Source organism: Octopus bimaculoides, chromosome 3, assembly GCF_001194135.2.
Source record: "Octopus bimaculoides isolate UCB-OBI-ISO-001 chromosome 3, ASM119413v2, whole genome shotgun sequence".
In the NCBI taxonomy this organism is placed as follows: domain Eukaryota; kingdom Metazoa; phylum Mollusca; class Cephalopoda; order Octopoda; family Octopodidae; genus Octopus; species Octopus bimaculoides.
The window spans coordinates 84231905-84245501 of NC_068983.1; the positions used below are offsets into that span (position 1 = coordinate 84231905).

Sequence of the window (13597 nt, forward strand, 5' to 3'; positions counted from 1 at the left end):
CAAGTTCATGATTTTAGACGTTCAAGAGAAACATCAGACTATTAGAATAGATCGCGTAAAGCAGACTTTTACTGATTCACCTTCTGAGCAACATCACCCCACTTCCCCACCCATACCTACATCCACATATCCTACGCACACCTCTAACACAACATCTTCTAATCATACACCAGTTCTAATCATACACCAGTTCTGATCATACACCCACTCCAGCTCGTGTTACCAAGAGTGGTGTAAAAGTCCATTGGCCAGCCAAATATGCTCACACATACTATTTTTGATTACTTTGTGAATCCTAAAGGCTTCTATGCTGAACTGTTCCGCATTAATTTTTCTTTCCAGGTTTACGAAATTTCCTTTTTGCTTGTTCTCGCACCATTTTGTGTTTGCGAACTCTAATTATTGACAATATTGTTCTCATTTTTTTTTTTTATTCATTTTCGTACTTTTTATTTTTTATCGTAAATTTTACTAAACTATTTGTATTTCGTGTTTTTCTCGAGAGAGAATTTCACTGGTGCCAGGGTGATGTAGCAAGACCAATTTCAATTATGGCATACTGAAGTCGATTAGCCTCTACGAGACTCAGCACGTTAATTTGTAATGATTGGTCATCTTACAGATTGTTTTTCAGTAGACAATGTTGTAGTAATTAAAGCGATGACAAAGACCTCCAAAAAATGGAAAATATGGCATCTTATCACTATAAAGCTGGATGTTTATAATTATTTCTAGTGCACTAGTGTACCCCGTCTCTCTCTCTCTCTCTCCAGTTTGTTTCAAGTAAAATTTCTGTTCCTGAAGACAATGTTCAAGTATCGATTAATGAAGAGATATCAGGCATGGCTATGTGGCTTCAAGTTCGATCCCACTACTATTATTTATGGCTGTATTCACTTCCAGAGACACTGATAATCCCTACAAAGTTTCTCTCAGTGTTGAAACTGTCCTAATAACATCATTAAACAATTAGCCCACTGTCGGTGCATCATGTTTCCATGAGTTTTCTCCCCTGTAATAACAAGGCAATGGCAGGGGAGACAATTCTAGAGAAAATGCAGTGTCTAAAAGGTTAATAACTTTGGGAGGGGAATGAACTCCATGATATCCCCAGACTTCTATAGTTAATAAAATGTAGCCATAATGTCACAAGATTTTATGGATGACTAATGTCTTGAAAGTATTTTCAAGATTTAGTAATACTGAATCATGTACATACAAATTTTCTCTAAATTCCTATGTTTTCATTCACTAAGATTCAAGATTATGATTTTGTTCCAAAAACCACTTTTCAAAATGACAGTACTCCAAACCCACCCTAATTTTTTGGTTATTTGAATTTTTTTTTTTTTTTTTCACATTTTAAAACAATGGAGATTGCAATTCTGAAAAGAAAATTAATTTGAAATTTTTAAAAAATTTCTTTCACTCTTCCTTGGTTTTCAGAATCCTCATGTATGCCTAACATTAATGTTCCAGAGGTTTGGAAGCCATCCATCCATTTGTGCATACATGGATGACTTCTGAATGATAAGCAACAGACAAAGAAAGTCACTCAACATGCTAAAAGTAACATCCAAATCTCCCTCAAACTTTGCACCTTTAAGCTATAAAGGTTATATATAACCTTCCTGCTATCGGTAGATATTAAAGCCCACTATCACTCGTAGTGGTCGTGAATACTCATACATAGCCTAACACCTGTGGATGTGTTCTATGCCCAAGAAACAGTAAGTTATGTAGAGTTGAGTCAAACTGTTATTAAATGAGGGTGGGTTGAAAACTTCATAGGCTGACTATGAAGATATGATGCTAGAACCGTGAAATCTTGCATGCATTAATTTCGACTCTTCTTATTAATAACTGCACTGTTTCTTTCCAGGTAAACTGACATCTGACTGCTCAAAGAAGACTTCAAAAATAACTAGTGCTGACTTCTCTTGAAAGTGAACAAAATTTTGGTATCGCAGGGTTATCAACTACCAGCAAAGAAAGGCTTTAGCCCCCAAGGACATTCATGTTAACATGGTTGCTACATTAAGGGATGATGCTCCAGCTTTATCAACAGGGTAAAAGTAGGCAACTGAATTTAGGAAAGAAATTGAGTCTTGAAGATGACCCAAGGTCTGAATGTCCTGTAACTGATGAAAATATTGATTTTGTTCAATATATGGATGACAGGTGAGTGACTATAAATCAAATAGCCAATGCTATTAGTATATCTCATCAGTATTCTCATCAGTTGAGAATATTCAATACACTAAACTTGGTATGTTGATCTCTGTTCTATGGCTGCAACATCTGACACCTGATCAAAAGCACACCAGGCTGATCACATCACAGGAAAATCTGACAGTTTCAGGCAGATCCAGTTGGTTTCTTTGTGTTGGTTTCATCAATTTGAGTCAGAGACAAAAAGACAAACCATGAAGTGGAAACATCCTTCCTCACCTGCTCCAAAGGAGGTCAAAGCCAAAGGTCAAAGCTACCTGCAAGGAAGGTGATGGCCTGTTTCTTGGATGCAGAAGGCATTGTATCTATTATCTTCAAAAGAGCCACGCCATCAATGGAGAGTGGTGTGCCAACTTGCAGAAGCAGTTACAAAAGGCTATCAAGACCAAACGCCCAGGAAAACTAATGAAAGGGATCTTGTTTCATCAGGACAATGCTCCAGCACACAAGTCTTTGATTTAAATGGCAGCTGTGCATGACTGTGGCTTTGAGCTAGTTCATCTCCCTCCCTATTCTCCTGGTTTGGCCCCATCTGACTATTATCTGTTCCCCAACATGCAATGTTCCTCAGTATTGCAGTAATGATGATGTCGTATCTGCTGTTGTTGAGTTTTTTTGACAAACAGTATGAAAGCTTCTTTGCCAATGGGATCCAAGCACTGCAACACCAATGGAAGAAGTGTGTGGACCACAAGTGGGACTATGTTGTAAAATAAACCTCATTCAGTCACATTCCATGAGTTATCTTGGTCAGCTGATGAACTTTTCAGCCAACCCTTGTAACTCCAACCAAATGTGTTGAATGCTACTTTTTCTAGTTTGTTCAGTTGTGTGTAGACACACAATCAGCGTTTTTTTATATCTATGAATATCTATGTGCACTCACAACATAGAAACTCAATGTTATAAATGATCACCAATCAACATTTTTACTTGTACTATTTTCATCTGGCATGGACAAAATGTGTTGAAGCACCATTCTATATTGCTGGGAATCCTGAACAACGTAGGCCATGTTATGCTGCATCACTTCATCTTTCAAAGTTCCAGGGTCGATGTCACCATTGAGTTGTTGGACACAATATTGAAATCCTGGATCAAAAAGAGTGACTTAGAGAAGAACAAATGCATTCCAGCAGCACTATGCTCCTTCTCACATTGCACTCAGAATTCATAAATGGCTCAAAAAGAATTTTCATGAGCAAGTAACTTCCTCTTAGCTCTTGATTTGAGTCCACTCAACATCTGTATCTGAAGAGGGAAACCACCTACTGGCAACCTCACAATACCAAAAGTTTGTTGACAGCTAACATCATAGATATTATGGATAACAAGGATGAGAATGAAAATCTCCAAGGATTCTCGCTTTGAGTGAAGTGAAGGTTGTATGATGCTTTTGTATGAAATATAATGTTGCATGATGATGGTGGTGAAATATGAAATTGAATGTGAAGTATGTACAAAGGCAGGAAAGAAATGAGATGAGCTTGCTCAGCTAGATGTGTAATGTTCATGTGCATGAAAAACGAAACATAAATGAGCTGAGAGAAAAAACTGGGTCTCAGAAGAATCAAATGCAGTGTGTAAGAATGATGATTAAGCTCATATGGACATATGATGCACAGAGAAAATTATTGTTGGGTAAAGAAATGCTAAGGAACACAAACTGATAGGAACCTGAAAAAGAGGAATACCATGTAAGACATGAGATGTGGCAAAAGGTGAGTTTAGGGGGCTGAAATTCCTGAATGATATATCAAGGACTCCAACAAGTGAAAAGAACTATGATGAAGGCACATCCAACACATACAAGCATGGGAATTCAGACCTAAAATGTTCATTTGGATAATGATAATGATGAGGAGTAATCCTTAAGCCAAAATGCTGGCAGATCATATCCAATTCATCAGCATTGTCCTATATCTCTAAGCAACATACTCAGTAGTCAGATTCAGTCCATTCAATCTTATGTAGGTACCCTATCTAGGAACAACTCCAAAACAAATGACAAAGGTCTCAGCTTCCAATATTCAGATGAGGTAAGAAGCTACTCCACACAATGATCCTAACAACTGCATATTAGTTTTCTGTTATCAGTTGTCTATAATTACAGGTGTGCATGTTTATATAATCTAAAACTCATTTGGCAATTTTAAAAAGGTGTGTCAAGAAGGAAGTAATTTGTCCTAAGTTTTGTCTAAATTTGTTTTAGAACTTAATTCTTTAATCCTACTAGGATTGAGAGACAGACATGGAAAGTCTGGAAGGAAAATGAAAGTAGAATGTATTACCAAGTAGCTTGAAGGAAATCTAGGCATCAGGTATACCTGGCTAGGGTAGAACTAGAAAAGAAGTTTAAGCATGTTCTGCTATATTAGGGTTGCAGGTATGTTCCGGATTGCAAAAAAGTGTATCAAATCAAAAGGAACGAAGATGTCATTTAGAAGGGTATCTGAAATTATGAAGGTACATTTGTTATTGCTGCTAATGACAAGAAAGAGACATGGAAGTGCTACTAAAGGAGATCACTAAACAAGAAGAATGCATGGGATAGAGCAATTAAGCACATGAAGGAATGGAAAGCTACTGGTACATCAAGGATAGTCACTGAGATTTTCAAAATAAATGGTGAATCAACAAATAATTAATTAGGTAATAACAGAAAGGTGTCATGTCTAATGACTAGTGTAGGAGTATCACTATAAATTGCACAGGAAATACATAAGGGAGATGAAATTGGAGTGGCATCAAATTGTTATGAATGTCACAGGGTTTATAGTAGAATTGATTAGAAAGTTAACCTAAACGATATGCAGTTCAGCTTTATGTTTTGAAGAGATACCACAGATGTAATCTTCCTAGTGAGCCAACTGAAAGAGGAACACTTACCTAAGATAAACTACTAAACCTAGCATTCATGGACTTGGAGAAAGCCCTTGACAGGGTACCACACTCAGTAATCCAGTGGTCACTAAGAAAACAAGATGCAGATGACTGGCTGGTGAAGGCTGTAGAAGCTATGTACATGGATGCAGTAAGTAAAGTGGCAGTCAACAATTAGTTCAACTATGAATTTATGTGTGTAGAGTGAATGTGTAAAGTGTTATTGTATAAAATATTAGAGTTACGCAGTCAGTTTCGCAATTGGTTATATATCCAGTATTTCGTTTCGTGGGACCTCAAAGATATTTTGTGTTGTGTTAGAGATATACATTCGTCTACCTTAGAATTGTGTTGGTTGTTTCCATCTCGTGAAAAGAAGTTTTTACTTTCTAAAAGGAGGAGGAATATATGCAGGGCTTTTTAAAATACGGAATTGTCTCCCATGACATTTGTAATTTTCAATTTTACCATGTAAGGGAGGCAATCACGAGTTTATATAAAAACATATTGCACCGCACATACGCGTATGTGCACGTATACACACAACACCACCATAGCTCATGGTCACACTGTGTCTGATAATGCTGTTTAAATATACTGTATATGTGCACAAATTATATCTACATAATAAATATATCCTAGCACACAAACACACACATGGATGCGCGCATTACGATTATGTACATGCATACACGAACAAACACACATTATGAAAATTGATGAATCTACAATGTTAGTTTATATTTTTACAAAACTCATAGTTTTCCTTCCTTTGTGATCCCATATTACTCATTTTAGCAAACAAGCAGTATATGGAAAATATCTAAATTATAAGTCATTTACTAGATTACTGGATGTTCTTTGTCATTTGGCTGATTTGAGAAATAATACAAAGAGTGTGCATGATTGCTTTAAAAAGTGGAGATTTCATACAGATACAAAAGAAAAATAATCCATAACGTACATAATTCATTTTTTAGAACAGTTGATACCAAAGCCTTCAACTTTTTCTATCCCAAAGGGTTTTTCAATTCACTATTTACAAGCTTTTATTTGTAACTTTGTGCTTCAGAATCTGCTGTTCCAAAAGAGAATTTTTTCGTATTCCCTCAAAAGTTTAAAATTCTTAAGATGCGAACAAGTGTGTGTGTGTGTGTGTGTGTGTGTGTGTGTGTGTGTGTGTGTGTGTGTGTGTGTGTGTGTGTGTGTGTGTGTTATACAGAATAATTGAAAATAATAGTATAAAAAGAAAACCACCTGTGAGTGTTGTAATGTATATGTGGCAAAAATATAGATGTAACAGAAGGTTAACTCTGTCAACACTGAAAATCTCATCTATTCCACATTGAACATCAATGACTGTCAGCCAAAATGTGAAGAGATAACCTTTCATGTTACATCTGTATTTCTGAAATATATTGATCACCACACTTGCATGTATGTTTTGTTTTTGTACCGTTCATTTTGAATTTCCCTGTACATGTGTGTGTGTGTAACAAAAATGAGCTAAGAGAAATAGTTTGGAGTGGCGAATGGCATGTATATGACAAAGACAATCAAATAGATCTGTTGAATTATCATACAACATAAATTCTTGGTTTATTAAAATTATCTCCATCTCTTGAGGATGTGTCACAATTATAAATGGCAATTGAAAACAGCTCTATACAAGTAAAGGAGATAATCTCAAAAACCAAAGCTTTTCCAAACTTGACATGCCGATAAGGGAAAAATGAACAGGCTTATTGTCTGGAGAAAAAATGCATGCATCCATACATACATACATACATACATACATACATACATACATACATACATACATACATACAAGTGCAAGCATAGCTGTGTAATTAAAATGTTTACTCTGGATCCTCAGTCTTAGGTTCAGTCCTACAGTGCAGCCTCTTATCTAAGTGTCATTACTATAGACATACAGAGATAATACCCCTTCAACAGTACTATTTAGCAAAGGAGCATCTCACACCACACCTTAGCTCACTTCCATGATATGAACAATGTAGAGGCAAAAATCCTGAAAGCCTTTACAAATATTATGCTTTACAATATCTGATGATCTCTCATAGTATCTTCACATTATTTCCTTTGTTTCGGGTCTTGGACTGTGACTTAGTGCCACCAGGTCTGGTCAATCATATCACCCACAGTAATTATTTTATTGATCTCTATTTGTGGAACCACTATGTCAGGGATATAAAGGAACACAAATATAATCAACACTGGATCCTAAACCATAAAAATAAACACACAATATGTATATAGGCTGTTGCACTCACGATTGTTAGATCATGGGTTCGATTCCTTGACTGGGCAGTACATTTCACATTGTTCCAGTCCCCCTTTCAATCAGTAGGGAATATTAGCTTGCTCGCCTAGCCAGCAGAGTGGCGTCATTTGAAGGCTAAAACAATGCAAAACACAGTGACGAATGATGTGTAACATCTGACAGCTTGGTCAGTCACATAATCACGTGATATATATATTTATGTATACACACACACACACACACACACACACACACACACACACACACACACACACACAAAGGCTTCTGCAGTTTTTGTCTACCAAATTCCATTCACAAGGTGTAAACTCAACCAGAGGCTGTAGCAGAAAACACTTGAAACATGTACTGTGCAATAGGACTGAACCTGGTACTTCATGGTTACAAAATGAACTTCTGAGTCATGCAGCCACTGAAAATATAAGTCACTGAAAACCAAAGATCAAGATTCTGCTTCAACAGCCACAAATATACTTCAGCTTTGATCTGTTGCTAGCTATCTACAAACTTTGAATGTGACCTGTTTAGAGTACTTTTCAGATATCTATATTTGTACAGTTATGAATTGTGAAGACTATGCGCATAAATAAAACAAAAAATACATCTAGCTAATCCACTTGCATTTGCTAACACGCTAAACCCACCAGCACACAAATGCATTTCACTTCCTATCTTTAATACTGCTACTGTTTATCTTAAATAGTCCCTGTTTATCTGTGTATGAAGAAGTGTAAACTGAGAATTATATCAACCTGTCCTTCTCTTTTTCATTGAGAAGTGTTTACACATTTAACATGTTAAACATGTCCATTTCCAGTGAACCTGTAATGTCAGTGTTGAATGATAGATTAGGGACAGATAATTCAGTCATGAGGACAGTTTTTGTAATGTTTTCAAAGAGTCATTAATAAGCACCAAATGAAATAGAAGACAAAATAAAAAAAGACTGATAGACTCTGACCCACTAATAGGATTCAATTGCTTACAACAGGCAACCATATTACCAAATGGACTCGGAATGTCTGTTATTGAATTTCTTCAAATTACAACCTATAATTTGCTTCTGCTATTTTAACCATATTATTTTATTTCCATAAGGTAACACTCTGTAACAAAATTTTTACTTTTATTTTCGTCTTTAGTCAGTAAAGTGTTATTTCCTATTTGCTTCAATCTAGAAATCAAAGAAAATGATTACTATTCCCTTCAAACCTTGCTTTTGTAATCTGGACATCAATGTTTTGAAACTGACATATTTTCCATTACATTTCAGACAGACTCTGTACTGAGTTACTGAAGCAGAAAATTGTTATAGCAAATATTCTGCTCAATACCACCGATTTGCTTGTCAGTTGCTTAATCTTAACCACTTGAGCATGCCCCTTAGTGGCTGACAATATGTGTATCTTTGATCGTGAGCAGGAGTAGTTGGGGAACATCATAGCCATGTGCTGAGAGGGATTCTTTAGGGTTTGAATAAATATCATAACAAAAGCAAAGTCTGAAGGAAATATCAACCATTTTCATACTTTCTGGGGGTAAGCAAATAGGAAATAAACAGTTGCTATTGAAGGACTAAAATTGTGTTACACAGTCTAATAGGTCAATCATCTTGTATTAGTTGGAAAAGCTATTCTATTATTGTTCAAATTAGTGTGGTGTAATCTGTTAAAATCTTAGTAGTTAGTTCAGAAATGTTCATGGTTAAGCAACTTCACCTTTGTTAATTTGCAGTTTTCTAAAAAAGATTTATTTTTAATTTTGAATAAAAGAAGAAATATATGTTGAACCCTAAATCATTTTATGCTTTACTTTTTTTATGTATTGGTTATGTTTAGATTATTTATTTCAAATTGTGATAGCAATAATGAATTCTTTTTACTAGATACATTGCTAATTTTGGTTACAAGAGTATAGATTGCTACTGATACTTAGTTTCTCAACCTTAGAGGAATGACATGGAAGTTGACCCCAGTGAAAACAGTGATAGACCAAATTATATAATATATATAGTAACCAATTGGTAATTTTACAGTTTTGGGCATCTCCATCATGTTTCATGGCAATAACACTGAGAATGATGATGATGATGATGATGATGATGATGATGATGATGATGATAATGGTGATGATGATGATATGAAAGAGAAAAAAAGCTGGAATAGTATATTTAGAAATCTGCATATGTTATATAACAGCTGATTCTGAATAAAGATTCAACTTTGCACAAATCTTTTGGTAAACATTAATAAAATGACTGTTCAAAAAGCTAGGGATTATATTCCCAAAACTTTAATGGTTTACACTGAAAATAATGTCTTGACTTACACAGATTTACTGAATAAGGAAGAATCAACATATTTCTAGAGAACTGTTTGGCAATTTTGAGTAGATGGTCGTTTTTAAGGCATTCCTGGACATTGTAGAGTTTAGTCTAATTACTCAACTAGTAAAACACAATCACCACTGATAGAGGAAATATTACCAAAAAAAGATTAAAGTGAAAGATGAAGAGGGTGAGAGTGTGCATCAATCAGATGGATGGGACTGGCTTAAAGACAACATGTGTCTTTTCTACGATCAGACACAGTAGTTGAAGCTAAAGAAACAACAAGCTGCAAACACAAAAATAATATATATCTAGTTAGATCTAATTGTAAACTCCTGTTTAGATGGCATCATCTTAGAAAGAGGTGTGTACAGATAATAAACAAATCTTAGTAGCTTTACACATTAGGGACCTAATTAAATAATTAGAGTTTAACAAGGCAAAATATAATAAGCACTGCTCTTCGGCAAGTGTTCTGTAATGGCAAATGCAACAGTAACAGCAAATATAAGTTGTTTCATACAAATATGTGCAAGCACTTAGAAGTCATATTGTTTTTGCAGAAGGAAAGGAATATTTCTTCCTCTCTCTTTTTTTTTTATTATTTTGTCAGTCTTTAATTTCAGTGAATGCAAGCATTGAATAGTCTTTTATAGTATATTCATATTTATAGTAAATTGAATAGATCAAACTTAATCTAATAATAATAATAATAATGATTATGATGATTTCTTACATTGGCACAAGGCTACGAATTTGTAGGAGATGGGTAGAATAGAATTCATCAACTCCAGTATATGACTGGTACTTATTTTATTGGCCCATCCCTAGAGCAAGAGGAAAGTTATGAAACCCAGGCAGGATGTGAATATAGAAGAACCAAAACTAAATACTGTAACTAGACTTACTTTGACAGTAAAAAAAAAAAATGGAAAATTGTAGTGTTTATGTTTTCCTTGTTCATTAGTGAAGTGTAATGGTTAAAATAAGGAAGTGCAACAGTCACAAACTCATTTACTAACAAATTACAGCCACACAACAATGCCTGTCACAAAATAATTATAGTATTATTGTTACTATTACTACTATAAATATTGTTACTATTACCATTAGCTTCATTACTTGCTAGTAACGATGGCTGTAATAATAGTAAAAACAATCATTTCTAGCAATGACATAAGGCCAAATATTCGGGGATCATTAAAGTCAACTGAACTGACCACACAGCAAGCAGATTAACCAAATGGCATATAATGAAACATAATAGTGTTATTGTTTATCCCCAGGTCAGTCCTGATAAAGCAGACTTACGATCAAAGGTGTTCCAACCATGACCATCCACGTCTTGTATTCAATTGTAATGTTTCTATGATTTCATTAAACAATGCGCTTCTCACTTTTAAGACAACAGGGTGTGATTTGAGGGCGATCTGGTCGGTGTTTCTAGCAGGTCAAATAACCACCCAGACTCCTTTGTTGGATTGTAAAACGCTAAAGTGATTCCAACAACTAGTATCAGTAAAAACAAGAAAACAAAAAACAAAAAAAGAAATCTTTGACATCAGAATGAATAGATATGTTCCTATAGAATATAGATAAACTTAAAATACTATATGTAAATATTTACTGTCGCAATGGAGAGAAATTTAATGAAATGGGCACATTTTGATTGACGTTGTTAGTGGTATTAAGACATGGCTGGTAGCACTGTATTTCTCTTTCAATGTTCCCAACAGGTGGAAGGGGTGACACGGAGCGAATGGTATTGTTGCCTTGAGAGTAGTACAACTTGTAGTCATTGACGGATGAAGGAAGCTCACTTGTCAATGCTTCTGATGTAGCATGACGGTGAGCAGATGTCACAAAACTGGCTTCCTGCGAAGCAAGGCTGGTGACGTGAGGGAAAGTTTGCATTTGGTCATGAATATCTGTATACTGTGGGTGTTGCTGCTGCTGTTGTTGCCGTTGCTGTTGTCGATGTTGCCGCTGCTGTTGTTGGTGATGATGCTGATGAATTATACTAGATTGATGCTGGCCTCCTCCACTCTGTTCATGATGGGGGGTTGTTGGAGGAGAGCCGTGGTTGTCAGACAGAGAAATAACTGGACTGTTGTTGTTACTAGCATTGTTATGATTACTCATGTGTAATGAAATGTCCTCACTGGAAGGAGTGTAACCACTGTAAGAGGACTCATTGTATGGTGAATGGCCTGAACTGCCACTGGTTTCCAAATCAATAACTATAGGTTGTCTACTACTATCTTTAACTTGTTTTAATATTCTGCCTGAACCCTTACATTCAGACATGACTTTGTAGAGAATTCCATCAGAGCTGCCTTTTCGTTGGTCGCTGTTTCCGACCTGATGAATGGGCACCATAATGGGTGATCTGTATAGGCCGCTAACTGGTTTGGTTTTACGCTTGTGAGACTTATTAGCAGTTTCTGATGTATCATTGATGGGGAGTAGAGGTTTGATATGAACATGCATCTGAAAAAGAAATTCATAAGTAAATAAATGGTTGACATATCACATCGCAATTTTTAACTAAACACACTGCATCTCATCAAAACAATTGGGAAACTTTTATAATAGTGGCTGATGTGCATGAATATAGTTCTTGTAACAACAATATGGTACCATATATTCTAGTGCAGTGGATATAACAGCATTACATTCAACTAAATTTATTCAGTTTCATTATCCTAAATAACTAGTATAGTGCACCATACATTGCACATCTTCAGATATCTATCTGATGTTAGAATTTCTTACATAAACAGCATAATAGAATAGGTGACAAAATAGATGCCAGTTTTATATAAATAATACAGTAGAATAAGTGATAGCAGCTCCCGATAAGATGCCATATAAGTATTACTCAATGACTTTACCTAGAGTATTATGAGTAAATATAAATTTATAAAGATGGTGCTAAATCTAAGAACTAGAATCTCACACTCACACACACACACTCAAAGCTGCATACATGTATGCATATACAAGCACAAAATTCATACCTGCACACAACTATATTGCTTTGAAATCAATAACTCTTTATAGCTCACATGCGAAAAGTCTTTAAAACATTATTGGAGATTAGAGTTCAATCAGATTTGTAAAACAATATAGTATCAAAGTCACAAACCAATCACAACCAGTGCTGTACTTGAGGACCTGACACCATTGACAAACACAACTGGTAAAACCTAATGATATCACATTCTATACAGTGACTGATAACTTTGCATTAGCAATCATTTTCACAGTTACCACAATACTTCAGCATTAACAAAATCAATCTCCTGCAAATGCTCATCAAAATTATTAAGACAAACAGGTGTATGAATCATTTAATTCTACATGCTTAGATATCTTTCTTCACTAATAATTCCTATAAACATGACATTAAATTTTATAGTTTTTCTTATGAACATCTTTTTGAAAATGACAATTAAATTACACACAACAGATATCAGATGCACCATCTAGTAGCAAAAATTATAATGTAAGAGGCTGCAACCTAGTCACAGAAATCATTTGAACAACATTTCTGTGGTTGAAATCAAATGCTGATCAACATCATCTTTGCAGGTAATATCATCTTCTAAGAGTCAAAATTTTATTTGGTGTGAAACACTGTAGATATATCACTAAACCATATCAAGGTGGGGGAAAACCACATCCATATCTATAACAATAATTGAAATACATAACACAAAAAAAACAGGTTGAACGCTGAGCTGATAACAAAGCTAACAAAAAGCAAAATCAATTAGGCAATAATGTTTCTACAAAATTGTGTGTGTGTGTGTGTGTGTGTGTGTGTGTGTGTGTGTGTGTGTGTGTGT

The 13597-nt window shown here is 35.2% G+C and overlaps 1 protein-coding gene across 6 annotated transcripts in view; it reads right to left on the reverse strand.

The window, feature by feature from the left end:
• Window positions 1-9245: 9245 nt before the first annotated feature.
• The window catches only part of LOC106872997 (zinc finger protein squeeze), a 74695-nt gene continuing 70343 nt past the window's right edge, over window positions 9246-13597 (reverse strand). For all 6 annotated transcript variants that reach the window (XM_052966252.1, XM_014920196.2, XM_052966249.1 and 3 more), the window contains one exon: window positions 9246-12236. In XM_052966252.1, coding sequence (XP_052822212.1) covers window positions 11370-12236 — 867 coding nt within the window. In that variant the 3' untranslated portion in view covers window positions 9246-11369. The remainder of the gene's footprint in view (window positions 12237-13597) is intronic.